Source organism: Dermochelys coriacea, chromosome 11 (assembly GCF_009764565.3).
Source record: "Dermochelys coriacea isolate rDerCor1 chromosome 11, rDerCor1.pri.v4, whole genome shotgun sequence".
NCBI classification, from domain to species: Eukaryota; Metazoa; Chordata; order Testudines; family Dermochelyidae; genus Dermochelys; species Dermochelys coriacea.
In genome coordinates, this window is record NC_050078.2 from 10625106 (window position 1) to 10643578 (window position 18473).

The window sequence follows — 18473 nt, forward strand, 5'->3', positions numbered from 1 at the left end:
AACAGGCTGGTGTGTACACTTTCTCTTTGGAGACAGCAAACTTGGTTATTTCTGTGAGTGTCCAGTGACAGGGGCTGGATGCTACAGGAGAACGCTCTTCAAGAGGGATCAGGGATTAGGGTACACTTAAAGATGAACTGCAAGGCGAAATAAAGGCTGGGAGAGCTTCTGAGGAGATTGGGTGGCTAACAGACTGGAGTGACAGGGAGCTGTCTCTCTCTCTGAGGCAGAAGGGGTAACAAGGTGATTTATAATCCTGAGTGCATTGAGAAAGGGTGACAGCTTCTTCTGGCCTCTTCTCCCTCTGAGGCATCAGCACTGAAGCTCACAATCTCTCCCCCTTCCATTTACATCATCTCTCCAAGAAGAACCTTAGCACAATCCCAGACCTATTGGCCGGGCTGGATTGACTGGGTCACCTTCGCTAGCCAGAGGAGATCCCAGTTGAGTGACCCAAAACTCTCCTCTTCTACACATTCTCCTTCACTCTACAGCATTCCCAGCCTAAAGGAGCACCAATAGCAATGAATTGAGCCCATCTCTCCCCCAGGGCATTGTAGTACAGAGCATTAACCAGCAGAACTCCACGGTGCTCCCTCAAAGCCATTTCATTTTAGGCTGCAGCAGACAGATTTAATTTATTTGCTGCAGTCCACCCCTTTTTTAAAAAAATCACCCCCTTGCAGGCTTCCGAGCACTGTTATTAATACGCTTTCAGATATTTATATTTATTTCCTTAGACAAACAATTCCATTAATCCTCTTAGCCTGCATCCCAGCCAAGCTTTCTTTCCTTGGCATGCAGCAGATACCAAGCAGGATTTGCTAATGATTTTCCAGCCTGTTTTATTTCAGTGGACCTCATATCGAACTTGGGGATCAATCCTGCACTGCCAAGTTAATGGGAGTAGAAGGAACACAGGGGTGGGTCCTTGGAAAAATTATAACAAGGGGCAAATCTGGACTCATCTCCGTTTATCTATACCCATCTATCTAGGTATTTTTATGGCCCCTATCATATCTGGTTCATGTCCTTCCCAAGGGGTGGAGAGGGCCCTGGGTGAAATGGAACAAAGAGGACACACCCTCGGCACTGCATGGGAATCAGCCTGCAGAGAACATTCTCTTGGAGCAGAAAAGTCACTCCACACCTGGAGATAGCCAATTACAGCCCCGGCCCACAGGAATACCAGCGCCAAGCTCTTGTATCTGAGCTCAGCACATGGGAAAGCCTAGCTTCTGAATGCACGAGAGGAATAAGAGCATATTGCTGATCAAGCATACAACGAATGCATTGGTAGGATTTCTTCTAGTTGAACTTTTAATCAGGTGCTTCCCTCAGTAAGATTTATTGCTCCCCAATCACTATTAGCTCCTTGTCTCTCTTTTTCTTTCTGACCTCTGTATTACTGACAGCCATACAGCCTGGGACTCTCACAACTGTACATTTCAGGCAGCCTCCACTGAAGTTTTCCCACACAATCCGCTCAGTCCCTAGCGGAAAGGCATGCCAATTTGGAGAGCTCAAAATAATTTAGCACTCACCCCAGAGCAACATGTTCAGAGCACTGCCAGTTTCCGTGTACTATGCAAAATGACCAGTGGTGGGGTCTGATTGTTATACAACCAGAGAGGAACCTCAGCTAATGATAGACCAAAAAATACTGAATGCTGAGCTCCTCGCTAGCAACAATGAACGCATCTTTGACCCAACGGGGTCACTTCTCCCCATGCCCCACCCTGTAACTCATGCTAGCCACACACACAATGTGACATCACTTGAAAGACAGAGAAAGAGGCAGCACAATGTCACATGATGCACTGCCAGCCAATAAGGTGACACCTTAAGATGTTGGTTTTAACCTGCAATCCCGAAGTGGCTTGGACCTGAGCAAGCACCCAGCCTCATGCAATAGGTGGTCAGCTGTAGGGTTACTACTACAGTTCTCATTATTACGGCAATATGTGAGCAGCTCACCATGTATCTTGTTAATATTTAAACTGTGACTTGTATTCTTAGGCTGAAGCTCCAGGCACTCTATGGTAAGATTTTCTAAGGTACCCGAGGGATCTGATTTAGATTCTCAATTGCCAGAAAATGATTGGGGTCTGGGCACTGTAATACCCTAGGTGGCTTTGAAAACCCCTCCCTGAAAAGCATAAATAAATAAATACATGTTTGAATGGGGGAACTAAAGCAGACAGGTCAAATAATTTAGCTATGGGGTAATTGATGTCCAGGACTCTTGGTTCTCTCTCTCTTTGGGGCCCATTATTTCAGTATCTGAGCATTTCACAATCTTCAGTGTATTTATCTTCACAACACCCCTGTGAGGTAGGGCAGGGCTATTATCCCCATCATACAGATGAGGGACAGAGAGACTAAGTCATTTGTCACATAAAAAGACTGATAGAGCAAGGAATTGAACCTAGCTCTCTTGAGTCTCAAATTAGCACCATAAACCACTGGATCATCTTTCCTCCCTCCTGCCTAGCTCCAGGTTTTGTTGTGAGACCACTAGGCAACACCTGTCTGCTTTTAGTGCTTCTAATAGTTCAGTGCCACTCTAACTATTGTCCCTGAGAACTGTAAGATGGATTCAAGACACATCTGCAAACAAAGGCCAACTGCATGCACTAAGATCTTCTAAGCTACGAATCAAAATGAGTTTGAACTCAACTTTTCAGAACATTATCCTCTTGTGAAATGTTTGTCAAATTCTGCCATGTGATCTGCAGGGACAGAGTAGGCAGCAAAAAAACAGACACTCAGACCATTGCTTTCCACTGACATGACGTTAAAAAGATAAAAGGGAAATTATCATGTGACGTGTTCAGTTTAGTGCGTGGGAATCTCACACTGGGTTACTCTGTGCCTTGACAAAATAATATTGGTTATAAATTCAAGTACTTCATGAACAATGGAATGCCACTTTACTCTTCCGCATTCCACACTGCGAATACAGACTAACACGGCTGCTACTCTGAAACCACACTGGGTAGTGATAGCAAAATGCTCACTAATTTATGTATTCTAAAACGTAAGTACAGAAGATTTCAGATTCAACTTAAAAAGTTCCCAGTGTCTTGATTTTTTAAATTCTTTCCCATCTTGTTCCCCCCCCCCCCCCAAGTTCATCCTTTGCTGGCTGGCTAGATTACTTGTTTAGCTCCACAATGTCTCTAGAGTGATGGCGACGTTTATCTGTATAATGCAGATGCTCTATAATACTCTAGTTCAGGGGTGGGGCACTACAACCCATGGGCCAGATCCAGCCCATTCGTTAATTTTAAACCAGCCTGCAGTGCCCTCCCATGGGATTGGAGCCATGAGGGCTGGCTTGTCCTGCTGTGAGGGGGAAGCCCCAAGTCTTCACAGCCTCCCAGCGAGTGAGTGGCCCCATGATTGTTTTTTTTCTCTGGGTCAATGGCCCATGACAGAAAAAAGGTTCCCCATCCCCGCTCTAGTTGATGCCCCATGACACTTGCGTTGCTTAGCTCCAAGTTTGCCAGAGACTTAGTATCAGAGATTGGCCCACGTTTCAAAATTCAGGCTAACTCATTGTGTGTGCTTAAAAATGAATGCAATACATAAAAGGTAACAAGCTAAGCTTGGGGTTAAAGTACCACACTGGGACTCAGGAAAGCTAAGTTCAAGGTCTGGCTCTACCACAGATTTCATGGTTGACCCTGGATGAGCTGCTCCATTGGCCTCTGCTTCAGCTGCCTATCCGTAAAGGACAATGAAACTTCCTTTGTTTGTCTGTCTGGTTTAAACTAAGTTTTTTGTGGCAACGCTTTTTTTTTTTAAATAAATATATATACTATATATATGTACAGCATCTTGCAAAATGGGGCCCCAGTCTCAGTTGGGGCCTACAGGTGCTATTGTAATACAGAAATAATAATTTCAAAGACCCTGAAGTTCCCAGCTTTCAGATCTGGGGGTTTGTTTGGGTTTCTTATGAAGATAGTGGCCATTTGCAAATTGTGGGTGCAGATCTGAGCTTGAATCAAACACACCCACAAATTCAGATGTGCTGGAATCCAAGCTCTTTACATTGACTGTTTTTGGTTTGAATTGCATTCTAGGAAGGTGGACCTATCTTATAAAGAATGCTGCAATGTCCCTGATGTAGAGAATTGTTTTGTGTCATCAGATTAAACAATGCTGTTTGAATGAATTATACCAGGACATGTGCTTGTCTGTAATTAAAGCCGAATGCAAACTGACATGGCTGAGATCCACAATCTGACTGCCTCACACCAAGAGTAAACTGACCTGATCAGTCTCAGCTATACGATAAATGTTACTCCTGGTCTGCCACCATTCTGCTCTCTGATTTGTCACAAATTACACCCCTTCAGCACTGAATTACCTTTAAATTTCATGCAGAGCAGGTCTAATAACTGGAACAGAGGGCCTCTGAAATGGCTGGTTCTATGTAGCTTATGCATTTTTGTGAAGGCTCTACAACCCTGCAGATTTACAAACTTGAGCGGGTGTCTGATGTTCCCTGCACGTATTTCCAAGGGTGTGAAGGAAATCATTTAACTGCAGCCTCTTTGTGCCAAAGCAAAACTTACCTCAGTTTTTCCTTTACTCTGACAGGACCTCCTAGTGTCTTCATCTGAGCCCCATTCTGTTGCCTGGGAAACCAAAATGTACAAGTCACATGATAATAGTGTGAACTATTGCTTCTTGGCTAAACCACATCTGGAGACTCAAAGAAACAAGAGCAAGCATCTCAAGTCAATTTATGCAGTGCAATTTGCAGCAGGCACTGGGACAGTAAACATAATGTCATAAATATTCTTCTTGTGCTCACAGTGCAAACAAATGATATATAGATGAACGGTCCAGAGGTTGAGGCAACTAACATGTTAACAGAGAACAGATTTTAATTTGCATGTAAATACAACACCTGATTATAATTCAAGTGGAAGGGTCCAATGCACAAGCCCCATACACCAGGACTTTGCGCTTTTTAAAGGTACAGTGCAGTGTAAAAGTACCAGCTTTAAGCACTAAATGGAACAACAACAAAAATTCCTGACAGCAAAGTCATAGGTATTCAACAATAATTTTACACAAATTTGTAGTTTTCTTAAAAGCGCCCATGAGATAATCACCCTATTACTGAAACCTAGTGTTAGTCACACTGCAAAATCAGTTGGATAAGATGAGAAATGGAAGGATATTTTGGTGAGGGAATATGGGGGAAGAGACCTCAAGGTGATTGTAATCTAAAGAAATGTGGAGTGCTTGGGCCAGATCCTTAGCTGGTGTAAAATGGCTATGCTCAGTGCTTAAATTCAGCTGGAGCTGTCCAGAGTGTAGCTCCGGTAAATATTTTTAAACCTGGGGCTGAAGCCCCGAGCCCCAGGGGGACTCAGCACCCCGAATGTGGAATGGGGGCTCCAGGAAATACTATATAGAATTTAAGCCCTGGCTATGTTGCATTGCCAACAGTGGAGCTATGCCAATCTATACCAGCTGAGGATCTGACCCATAGGGACTGCTTTGAAAGATGAGTGAGACCCCCCCAGCAATACTGCATCAAACACAGAGCAACTTGCAGCCTTAAAAAAATATCAGCATCCGATCCAGCCATTTACCACTTTCTCCATTTTCCCCCCTTTAAGCATTTAAAAAAAAATTCAAACAAATATTCTTAGCTTTAATAACTGGCAGTGAAAATACACACCAACATGCATACTGTACATTGCTCTGAGTGCTAAAAAAATAGCCCTCTAACGAAAGATGGGCCAGGATTGTAAGGTTCAGATATGGATCCAAACTCCCCTAAAGGAGCCAGGTTTGTTTTGTTTTTTCAGCTCATAACAAAGATTGGTAATAGCAGCAACGTTTGGTCTAGAACTGAACTTTCCCCCACTTTCTGACTGCTGCCAATATTTTAATCCTGGGTGTTTCCAGAAATTGTCCCGTTAACACAAGATGAACCCAGGTTCCCATGGGAGGCAGAAGAGTGCCTGCAGAAAAGAGGGAACTTATTAGTTTTCCCAATTCAACAAAATACACTTTCTCATAATCATAACCAAGGACGTAGATAGCGCCACCCAGTAAGCACATTTATATTAAGTAGCACTTTGTAGGGAAGTGTTTGGGACTGTTTATATATTGGTCCTTAAAATTGTGCTTTGTATATTATCATCAGAGCACTCCGTTCAAGCTGGAGAACTAAAAGCGAGTGTCTGTATGTGTGTTTGCATGAGAGAGACAGCATTGCACTGGAATATGGAGGGAATGGGGGGTGAACTTTTCCTGGGAATTGTTTGGGGAATTACCTGTCATTTAATGCAACTCAGCCCATTCCAAAGGCCAAACATTTGCTCTATTCAAGTATTTTACAAGCTTGGGGATAAGTCTCCACTGGAAGGAACAGTTTTGCAGTATCCGGATAGGGGAAAGACACCATCAGAGGTAGGGAGATTACTCTAACAGTCCCTTCAGTCCAGATGTGGAATTTTAACTGGCAGCTCCCATCAGAGAGATGTAACACAACAGTTAGGGGGGTTGGATTCTAGGTTCTGGTTCAGTCCCATCACCACAGCCAGCTAGCTACAATATTCTCTAGCCTAAAATTAATTTTTGACAAGCTAAACAAAAATCAACCCAACACCCCACCACACAAAAAAGGACCATCATCACCTCACAAACTCCACAGCAAATTGCTTATTTGATGGTTTTCTTCCCATTTCAGAAACACTCAGAAGCAGCACTCTCTTTTACAGCACCCATTTAGCATGACAGCGCTTGGCAGGACAAAATGAAAACAGAAAGGGGAGGTGACTTGCCTGCAACTGGAGGTTCTTTGAGATGGGTGGTCCTGATCTGTATTCCATTAAGGGTTATGCACATGCACCTGGAACCAGAGCTTTTCGAAGTAGTACTGCTTGGAGGTCTTCTTCAAGTGATGGGGTAATTGACAAGCAGTACTTTGAGAGACAGAGGGTGTGAGGAAGATGGCTGAACTGCAGAATGGAAGACTGCTGTGTTGAATGAGGTATCCATCACAGAATCATGTACCAGAGCACAGTGAAAGGAAAAGGTGTGTACCGAACTCCACATGGCCGCCTTACATATGTCCGCAAGGGGCAGGTCATGTAGTGGGGCTGTGGTTGATGCTTGCACTCTCATGGACTGGGCTCATCTCCCATCTGGTGGGGAGAGCCCTGACAAGTGATAGCAACGCATAATGTGCTCTGAGACCCACTTACAGATTCTCTGGGTGGAAATGGCCTGTCCTTTAATTCTCTCCCCTATGGCGACAAATAGCTTGGGAGACCAACTTCTCGAATGACTTTGTCCTTTGTAGGTAAAAGGCCAGGGCCCTATGCACCTCGAGGGAATGAAGCCGCCATTCCTCATTCAAGGCATGTAGTTTTGGAAAGAAGGTAGGTGGATGTATGGGTTAGTTGGGGTGGAATTGTGAAACGACCTTTGGCCGAAACTTGGGATGCAGTTGCAGTGAGACCGTGTCCTTATGGAAAATGGTAAAAGGGGGGTTTTGCCATCATGGCTCCCAGCTCACCAAATAGCTGAGCCATATTGCTGAGATAATGGCAACAGGGAAACCGACCTTTCTGGAGAGGACAGGGAGAGTGCAGGAGGCCAGCAGTTCGAAGGGAGAGTTCATTAAAGAGTAAGGACTGGGTTGAGGTCCCATTGGGGAGTGATGGGCTGAATGGGTGGATATTTACGTAATAGGCCTTCCAGAATCGGGTGGTCAAGGGGTGGGTAAAAATTAGGGCTGTCAAGTGACTAAAAAAATTAATCGCTATTAATCACATTGTTAAAAACAATAATAGAATACTGTTTATTTAAATGTTTTGGATGTTTTCTACATTTTCAACTATATTGATTTCAATTACAACACAAAATACAAAGTGTACAGTGCTCACTTTATATTTATTTTTGATTACAAGTATTTGCACTGTAAAAAAACAAAAGAAACAGTATTTTTCAATTCACCTAATACAAGTACTGTAGTGAAAGCTTTTTATCATGAAAGTTGAACTTACAAATGTAGAATTATGTACAAAAAAATAACTGCATTCAAAAATAAAACAAACAATGTAAAATGTTAGAGCGTGCAAGTCCACTCACTCCTACTTCAGCCAATTGCTAAGACAAACAAGTTTGTTTACATTTGCAGGAGATAATGCTGCCTGCTTCTTGTTTACAATGTCACCTGAAAGTGACAACAGGCATTCGCATGGCACTGTTGTAGCTGGCGTCGCAAGATATTTACATGCCAGATGCACTAAAGATTCATATGTCCCTTCATGTTTCAACCATCATTCCAGAGGACATGCGTCTATGCTGATGACAGGTTCTGCCTGATTACAATCCAAAGCAGTGCGGACTGACATGTTCATTTTCATCATCATGAGATCATCAGATGCCACCAGCAGAAGGTTGATTTTTGTTTTTGGTGTTTCGGGTTTCGTTTTTTCCGCATCAAAGTGTTGCTCTTTTAAGACTTCTGAAAACATGCGCCACACCTCGTCCCTCTCAGATTTTGGAAGGCCCTTCAAATTCTTAAACCTTCGGTCAAGTGCTGTAGCTATCTTTAGAAATCTTACATTGGTACCTTCTTTGCGTTTTGTCAAATCTGCAGTGAAAGTGTTCTTAAAATGAACATGTGCTCGGTCATCATCCAAGACTGCTATAACATGAAATGTATCACAGAATGCGGGTAAAACAGAGCAGGGGACAGACAAATTCTCCCTCCAGGGAGTTCAGTCACAAATTTAATTAACGCATTTTTTTTTAAACAAGCGTCATCAGCATTGAAACATGTCCTATGGAATGATGGCTGAAGCATGAAGGGGCATATCAATGTTTAGCACATCTGACACATAAATAACTTTCAATGCCGGCTACAAAAGTGCCATGCAAATGCCTGTTCTCACTTTCTGGTGACATTGTAAATAAGAAGTGGGTAGCATTATCTCCTGTAAATGTAAACAAACAGGTTTGTCTTCGTGATTGGCTGAACAAGAAGTAGGACTGAGTGGACTTGTAGGCTCTGAAGTTTTACAGTGTTTTCTTTTTGAGTGCAGTTATGTAACAAAACAAAAAAAATCTACATTTGTAAGTTGCATTTTCACAACAAAGATTGCACTACAGTACTTGGATGAGGTGAATTGAAAAATACTATTTATTTTGTTTATCATTTTTACAGTGCAAATATTTATAATAAAAATATACGCTTTGATTTCAATTACAACACAGAATACAATATATATGAAAATGTAGAAAAACCATCCAAAATATTTAATAAATTTCAATTGGTAGTCTATTGTTTAACAGCATGATTAAAATTGTGATTAATTGCTATTATTTTTTTAATCACAATTTTTTTTAAGTTAATCACCTTCATTAACTGCGATTAAATCAACAGCTCTAGTAAAAATCAAATGCCCTTTCACTGGAGGATGGAAAGAGCTAATGGTGGCAGCATGCACTCAGAGAGCTGAGTGTGAGTTCCAGGGTTTGCAGATGGAGGAAATAGTGTAAGAGCATGGAGATGCCAACAGCTTCAGGGGCAAAACCTTGCTGTTGGGCCCAGCAGGTGAAGCATATCCATTTGGTCTGATAGGACTCTACAAGGTGATTCTGTCAGGCCAAATGGATATGCTTCACCTGCTGGGCCCAACAGCAAGGTTTTGCCCCTGAAGCTGTGGGCATCTCCGTGCTCTTATACAGCTACTGGAAAGGATGTCTTGCACTGCCAATGAGCAGCCTCATGCTAATGGAGGTGTCCATCCAAAAGCCATGCTGTCGGGTGTTGCGTCAATGGATCTGGATGTCTGAATCTGCCATGGTGTTGTGTCAACAGTTCCGGAAATGTCTGTAGCAGGAGTGGAGGTGGTGTTGACATGTGGAGAAGAAGGCAGCACCAGAACTGGTAAGGCTAGAACGGAGTGATCAGAATGGTCATTGTTCTTTCCTGACAGAGTTTGGGGAGGATGTGGGGTTTGAATGGGGGGGGTGGGGGAGCATAGTTCGTCCTATCTGACCCATCAACGACCAAAGTGTCGCCCAGTGAGTGGGTACCGAGTCCTCCCCTGCTTGGTATTCATGTGAGATGTAAGGAGGTCTATCCCAATGATCAAAGATGTCCGCAATCATCATGTCATGCAACTCCAATTCATGGTCAGTTGCAAAGTTCCTGCTGAGAGACTCTGCAATCACATTCTGGGTGCCAGGCCTGTAGGTTGCTGACAAAAGGATATGATGTTCGTTGCACCATTCTCAGAGGTGACTTGGGTCCATACACAACACTGGGGACCTCATGCCCCCTTGTTGGTTGATGTAATACACTGTGGTGGTGTTGACATGACAAGGACATGGCAATAGTGGATACCTGGTAGGAACACATGGCATACTTTGTGTACAGCCTGAAGTTCAAGAATGTTTATGTGCACCTGGCCTCTCACATGGTCCAGGTGCCTTGTGTCATGTGATCTCCAATGTGAGCACCCCAGCCATAGGGTGATGCATCGAGTATGATGGTCATGGTCAACAAGGATAGGAGGAAGGGCATCCCAGAGCAGACTTGTATATGGTCTGGCCACCACCGAAGACAATGGCTGACTTCTGGTGGAATGCTGAGTATGATGTCCATTGACTGGTGCTCTTTGCAGCCCATAGCTGTAGACAAAAAAGATGCAGGTTAGCGAAGGGCATGATGTATGTGTACGCTGCCATGTTTCCTAAGATGGAAAGGCAGGTCCTGACCACGATCAAAGGGTTGGAGATTATCAGGGCTATTTGGTCCAGTAGGCTTTAGAATCTGTCTTGTAGCAGATAAGCTCAGGTGGAGGTAGAATCAGTATGAGCTCCTGTGAATTCCAGGGATTGAATAGGGTACAAAGTTGATTTTTCAACACTGATGCTCACTCCTAGGGAGGAGAGGAGTAGAACAAGCTAGGACATCGATACTCGAGCTTCCTCTTTGGACCATGCTGCCAACTGCCCGTTGTACAGGTATGGGGAGACCAGGATTCCCTGATGTTGTAGGTAAGTGACTACCAAGAGAAAAACTTTTGTAAAGACTCATGGGACAATGGTAAGTCCAAATGGGAAAACCTGAATTGCAAGTGTCGATGCCCCACTTTGAACCTCAGGAACCTTCTGTGTGTCGGATGTATGTCAACATGGAAGTAGGTTTCTTGCATGTTGAGAGCTGTAAACTGCCTTTTTCGAGTGAGGGAATGATGACTGCAAGGATGACCATACGGAACTTCAGTTTGCAAATTGAGCAGGTGAGGTGACAGAGATCCAAGGTCAGTCTTCATCCCTCTTTCTTCTTGGGTGCCAGGAAATAGTTGGAATAGTCCTTCTCTAGGGCAAAAATACTATTGTGAGAGAGATCTCTGTACAGGAGTTAGGACGGGAGATGTGGAGAAGGCGTCGTCATAAACTCTATGGCATGGCCATGTTAAACGAAGTCCAAGACCCAGTTGTCTGTTGTTACAGCTTTCCAGGCTGGAAGAAAGTTTGAGACGACTCCCGAAAGGCATGGAGGGTAGGAGTACTGATGTACAGAGTGGTTGACTGCTCTCTATGCACACTCAGAAATACCATTTTTGCAATGACTGAGTGCATTGTGTCGAGCTCTGAATTGCCGGAACAGGTGGACGGGCTGTGTATCTTAGGGCGCTTCTGAGGAGGTTCATAGGCCCAATGGCAGTAGAAGTGAGGAGTTCTATAGCATTGGACTGGTGGTAGATGATAAAATGTTATCTTTGGTGCCAGTATGTATATGCTTAAGGATCATAAGGTGGCTCTACAGTCCTTTAGAGAGTGTAAGGAATCATCAGTTTTCTGGTTAAAGAGGTGTGATTCATGGAAGGGAAGGTCCTTGATTGTGTTCTTCACATCTTCAGAGAGACCTGAGAAGTGTAACCAGGATTCCCTCCTCACAACAATTCCAGACACTAATTCACGTGAGGACTTGTCTGCTGAATCAACTGCAGCATAAAGTATGGACCTGGCGACCAAATTGCCTTCCGTATAATCTCTTGGAATCAAGTACGATCCCGCTTTAGGTAGCTTATCTGCAAATTCTTCCATCTGACCATAGTTTTTCAAAGTCATACTTGGCCATTGGTGCAAAGTAGTTAGAGATCTGGAACTGTAGTTCAGCCAAGGAGGCCTTTCAACAGATGAGGTCCAGTCTCTTACCTTCCCTGTCTGCTGAGGCGGAGCATAGGTGTTGTTTGATCCACTCTGATGCAGCCTGTATTAACAAGGAGTTAAGTGGAGGGTGTGAAAATAAAAATTCTGACCCTTTTAGGGAAAGTAGTTCCTTTTCTCTGTCCCCTTTGGGGTTGGTGCACACGTGGCAGGGGTATGCCACACAGTGCGTGCTGGTTGAAGAATGGCATCACTGATCAGTAAGGCAATACTTGCCAGTGCCGATGTGTGCAGAATGTCTACTAAATGGTGCTGACTGTCCTGCACCTCTTCCAGGAGGATCTCAAGAGCACTGGCTGTTCTCCACAGGAGTTCTTGAAACTGAAAATAGCCATCTGGCAGGGAGAAAGGCTGAGTTTGGAGACAATGAAGGGAATCTCTCCAAAACCACCAGTACTGTTGGAGCCAGGCTGATTGATGCATCATCTAACTCCATTTCCGAACATCTACTGGAAGAAGAGTGGGACAGTGAAACAGCAGTTCTCCTGAGCCGAATGAGACTGTTCCAAAGGCAAATATTGGGGCCAAGAGCTCCAAATGGTCAACTCATTTGATCCTGCTGTTGTTGTCCTCCTTGGATTTACAGGAAAACTTACTGCCATACATATGTGCATGCTTCTGTAGCTCACAGGTAGGCCCTGATGCAGGGTCCATAGCACTTGTACTAGCAGATCCAAATGGAGGCTCTGCAGTAGAGGGAGCACTCTTGAATTGTTCAGGCCGATGTACAGGGGTGGTGGGTTCCCCAATCAGGATCCAACTTTTGGCCCGTGGCTACCTCCATGAGGTACTTCTTGAGACAGAGAGCTCTGCCTTCCCATGTATGTGCAGGGAAGGAGAGGCAGACACTGCACCTGCAGGTGATGTGGCCTTTCTCCAAACAGTTCAAACAGAATAGGTGTTCATCACTGATGGAAAACAAGTGAGGGCAGGAAGCACAGACTTTGAATCCCAGTGTCTTCGGCATAATCCAGTACCCAGATCTGGGAGCTGGGGTGGCAGGGGAGGAGGGAAACTGGCAGGAAAAACTGTTGAAGCAGCATCCCAAGTTCTTAATTACAACAACTGCTAGAAATTAACAATACAATGAAAAACCACAAAATCCTAACTATGAACAAAAATAAAAACTGTTGTGTAAAATTTTTTGAAAATGCATCACTAAAACAAGAGGTCAAGCAGAAGCTCCTTCTCGGACCATGCAGTGGTGAAAAGACACTGGAGATGTGGATGGTCCGCCCCATCTTTTTTTTGCCTGGGGCGAAACCACGAGGTAATAGAAGTGCGCATGCGTGGACCACTGAGCAATACTACTTTAAAAGCTCCGGCTCTGGGGGCATGGAGCATGTGCATAACCCTCTGTGGAATACAATAGGGACCATCACTCAAAGAAGAATCATTGGTTTCCTTAGCAATTGATGCTGCTCCTTGGTAAATAATCTGGTCCCTAAGCACTAAAAACATGGCTTAGGGATGTATTTGTGCTCTGACTTGAACTGTGTTTGCAGAATAACTCTGAGCTTGTGTGTGAAAAGTAGACACACTTCTATAGAGGGCCAGATTCTGCTCTCAGTTACATTGCTGCTGTCCCAAAGGCCATGTTTTTGGTGCTGGGTTGTTTTCTTTTGTGGACAACATTGTTCTTAGGTTCTCCCAAGTCCCCTGATGAGGCTGTTGATAACAGAAGCCTAGCTGATAGAACAAATTATCAGAACATGTTGCCGGTGACTGCACCATTCATCAAGTCAAGTTTCATTAGAGTCAAGAAGATAATTAAGCACTAAGGCATGTTTTATTAGGCCAGTATACACACCTCAGGTGAGCTCTGAGGCACAGGGTTGAGGGCTGAGTGACTCCAATGATCTCCAGTGACTCAAAGAGCATATTAAAGACCCAGCAAAGGGGAACCTGGAGCTTCTTGTCACTAATAAAAATATAGCTGCAAAGCCAAAATGCTAATGTACTTTTAAGGAAAAAGTAATTGTACATGAATGAATGAACATGCACCAAGGGTCTGTCTCAAAGCCAACTGAAGTCTGGCCATTCATTCCAATGAGCTCTAAAGGATCCCATGGAGGGCCAGGATTTTGAGCTCTCAGCCTTTTTATCACCTCTCCTTTGGGACTCATTCTATCTGTCTAGATCCCTCTGCTGGCCAGACCTCCCTTTTCAGCTCTGCAACCACTTCTGAGTTTCTTCTTTCATTTCTGCTGTCTTAAGCATCTTGGATTTACCCCTATCGCAAGCCTCCCTGAAAACTGCTAGGGCTTCATTGTAAGCTTGTCCTTTCTACTTCCCACATTTCGCTGCACTGAAAACTAACTAAGCAACAGGCTGGGATCATCTTGAATTCTTCACTCATTTTCTCAGCTGTCTGAGCCATTGAAGTTTCACTGCCACAGCAAACACATACTGGACTATTTCCATACCTCCTGATATGCACGTCAATCAGGAGAAGAACAGCAGTTGCCTATGGAATGACATGGTGAGACACCAGCTCTCATGGAAAATAGAGCCCGGGTTGTTAAGTGACTGAAGCTGGTAGGAGGATGCAGAACAAGAAAACAGGAGAATATGAATGTTCTTCTAGCTGCTTCCCCATCTCCCACATGCCTACACACGCAAGCAATATTTATCAGTTTGAGGACTGACTGACTGGGGTCACCAGTACCTCACTCCCTGTTCCTCCTAACCTTGAGTGTTTCACCACTTCTCGCTTCCAGCCTCCTCACCCTTTCTCTCTTCCTATTTCCAAACAAACTTTGTGGGGTTTCTTATTGTCAATGGTTCTGGAAACCTCATATGAAACCATGGGGATCCATATGCAGAATGAAGAAAGCCCAGATTCTTGTACTATAAGAGTTTGAATGACTAGTCCAAGGGTACCGTCACTGTACAAAATGACAGGCACAAAAAACATGCACAGAGTGGCCCACCCATCTGTGCAGGCTGGCACTAAAAATTCTGGCAACAGTATCTGAGGATTGATGGTGCCATTTCATGTGCTTTTCATTCATAAAATTGACAGGTGAATCTGCTTTCCCTCTCCTCCACCTCTGTTATTGTGTTCCTTTCAACACATAGTTCTTCTCCCAAAAGGCTTTTTCTGCAACTTTCTGAAGCCATGTGAGGGAGAAGAATTAATTATCTGAGCCAAAGGGGTCATGTTTACATCATCTCAGATACATGGTGCAACAGTGGCTAAAGGGAGAACACTAAAAATACCATAAAGATGAGCCACAGACACACATCTGAACTTTCTTAAAGTTCATAGATATTCAGATTGAGAGTCTGGGTTTTGGTTGTTTTAATAGGTGATAGAGGTCAGTTCTAAAGTTTGCATCTAGTTCAGAATTTATTTAACGCTGATGGATTATCTTATCTGAAAACGCCATTGTATCTTGTGCTTTCAAACTCTATCACTCAGCACACACTTCTCGGGGACCTTTGTAGATCCAACTACTCAGTTACCTACAGGTGCCACAGCCGGTATCCTCAGAACCTCCCTGTGTCATACACAATCCTGGTGACCTATGTCATGTGTGTCCTCAGATTCTGCTGGAACACTCTCACTGATTTGGTAGGCCAGATCTGTCTTTGGCCCTGTAATATTGATTTGCCATCTATAATTAATTTGAGACTGCATTTTAATGTAGTAGATTAAGCTCACAATAATCCCTGTGTTATACTTGGGACTACAAAAATACAATTTTTTCCCAGAACTAACTAAGGTACCATTTCAAAAATGGAAAGCAAAGACTATGAAAAAAATAAGTTACACTGCATATATATTTGGTAAATGAAACCCATTTTTAATTTCTAAAGTATCTCATTACAAACCCAGGTGTTATGATCCTCACCTCCATTAAATATGTGTTCCATAAGAGCTGCTGACAGCCTTTCATGTCAGCAGCTAGGCCCAGAATCATGCTGTTCTCTTCTCTTTTCATTAAGAACTTTTATTTTTACATCTTATGTTATTTATATCTGGAGGTGACTGGAATGCACATATTGCAAACACAGGGCCTGATTCTGCAAGATGCCGAGCATCTCCTGCAAGATCCTGAGCCCCCTCAATTCCTACAAATGTCTACAGGAATGGAAGGAGCTCAGCATGTTGCCAGATCAGGTCTACAGGGACTGCTAAAGGCAATCAATTCACAGGAATACACAGAGGAGGCTTCTTCCATCTGTCCAGGAGGGAAGAGGTGATTGTGGTTCTATGCTTGTGCAATGAACAGCACCCTGAGCCCAGATTGCCAGCTCCATCAACCTGCACTTAGATTTGAGCTGGCAAAGTTATTTCTCTCCCTTACATGTTCCTTTCCAATAACCCTACAGGGGGCTGGTGTCTTCAGTTAAAATACTCCTCTGAAAAGAGACGCTACCACCAAGGTAGCTTCCAATATTCCTTATGCCAGCACAAACTTCAGCATTTCCTATTGTTTACATTAGTAAATCTTTTTGTGCTGACTCATTTTGGACCCGACCTTGTGAGGTGCGGACAGCTCTTAAATCACCCTGACAGCAGGGATCATAGAGGGTGCTCAAAACTCCACAACAGGCACAATTAAGCAAAGCATTTAAGCATTCACTTAACTTTTAAGTATGTATTTAAATCCATCTCTGTTCAGCAAAGCATTTAAACATATGCTGAAGTCTGTCGATTTCAACAGAACTAAAGCACCTTGCTGGACAAGGATGGGCTTTAGCATGTGCTTAACGTTAATCACATGCTTAAATTCTTTGCTGAATTGTGGTCAGGGTAAAGCCCTTTAGGCAAAATGCTGCCTACCAAAGCCAGAACATTTCCGCTACAAATTGCCATCATAAACCTCTTCATCCATTTAACACCAGTCAGGAAAATATCAGTTCCTGAAAGTGCAACATATAGATTATTGTTGATGTGAGCAAACTACTTTATAAGGCCATTTCTATGCTCATAAATATTTGGTAATCTCCACAGAAGACAAAGTCCACACCATCAGTGACAATGCTGATCTACCATTTATGGGAAAATCCAATAGAGTTTAAAAGGAAATGATAACTTTCCTTTGGGGTTAAATTACAGAATTTAAAAGAAACCATCTACTAGATGATTCTATAGGTTGGATCAAGAAAACCCTTAAGAATGGATCTCATTTCACTCTATATAAAAGTATTCTAAAATCCTATTCCTTTTCTATGTAGCCTCACTGGTTTCATCCTCATTAAATTCTATAGGACTTATCCATAAAGGCCTTGGCTTTTGTCTGTTATGTACCAGGCACATTTGCATTGCTCTATAAACAATAATTTATCAAAATCTAACTTCTTAACACAGAACAGAAGCTAAGTGCCTTAAAAGCCACTTCTGAAGTTCCACAGCAGTTAAATGTATTAAAACTGTGATACACAAGGCTGATAATCAGATAGATAGAGTTGAAAGAAAATATAATGCTGTGTCTCAGTAAATAGACAAGCTACATATTTCACTGGGCAAATTATAGAACATTGCTGCAGACTGTGATGCCTATGAGGAATGGTCATGGAATTCACCAAATTAGTTTTTGATGGGAGCAGAAGTGGGGAGAAGACAATTGTACTGCAGGTAATCAAATTGCTAATTGATTTCCCTTCAATGATCTCTAAATCCTTACGATGTGATAAAATGCAAGTTCTACATTTCATTTTAAACTCAAACTAACCATACTATATATCAGCAAAAGCCAGCATGACAACCTGGCTCTCCCCCAAGTGCCTGGGCTAACCATATGTGCCACAAGTCACCTGCAGAAGCTGAACATTATAATGTAACATTTAGGAGACAGGAGGGATACGTGCTGAAAAAAAAATCAACCGGCTCAAATCACCCTTAACCTATATTAGTGGGTATATACATTTTTCTCCAGTGCAAATAAGTGTACAAGGCTCAGGGCAAGAGTGAATCAAGCCCTCTGATTATAACAAAAAATAACCTATTAAAACAGTGCACCTTATTCTGACACTGGTCTTAGACTTGTGCAACTCCTGATTTATACCAGTGTAAGATCAGAATCAGATCCTACATGTAAGTGACATTACAGGAAGGCATACACCAGCCAAAGGAAGCAAGTTCTTATTTAAGGTTTGCTCTGAATCTGTAGATGTATTGAGGCTGAATTAAACAACCTAGCCCACAAGGAGTTTTATCAAAGTCCTTGTACACTGAGAAGTGGTATAGCCCTAGGTTAGCTGTTGTACAAATCAGCTACAAACCACTCTTT

General features: G+C 43.1%; 1 protein-coding gene across 5 annotated transcripts in view; it reads right to left on the bottom strand.

The window, feature by feature from the left end:
• The window catches only part of SEMA5B (semaphorin 5B), a 376386-nt gene that overhangs the window by 94974 nt on the left and 262939 nt on the right, over window positions 1-18473 (bottom strand). For all 5 annotated transcript variants that reach the window (XM_038422653.2, XM_043504940.1, XM_038422657.2 and 2 more), the window contains one exon: window positions 4587-4649. In XM_038422653.2, the coding sequence (XP_038278581.1) occupies window positions 4587-4649 (63 nt within the window). The remainder of the gene's footprint in view (window positions 1-4586; window positions 4650-18473) is intronic.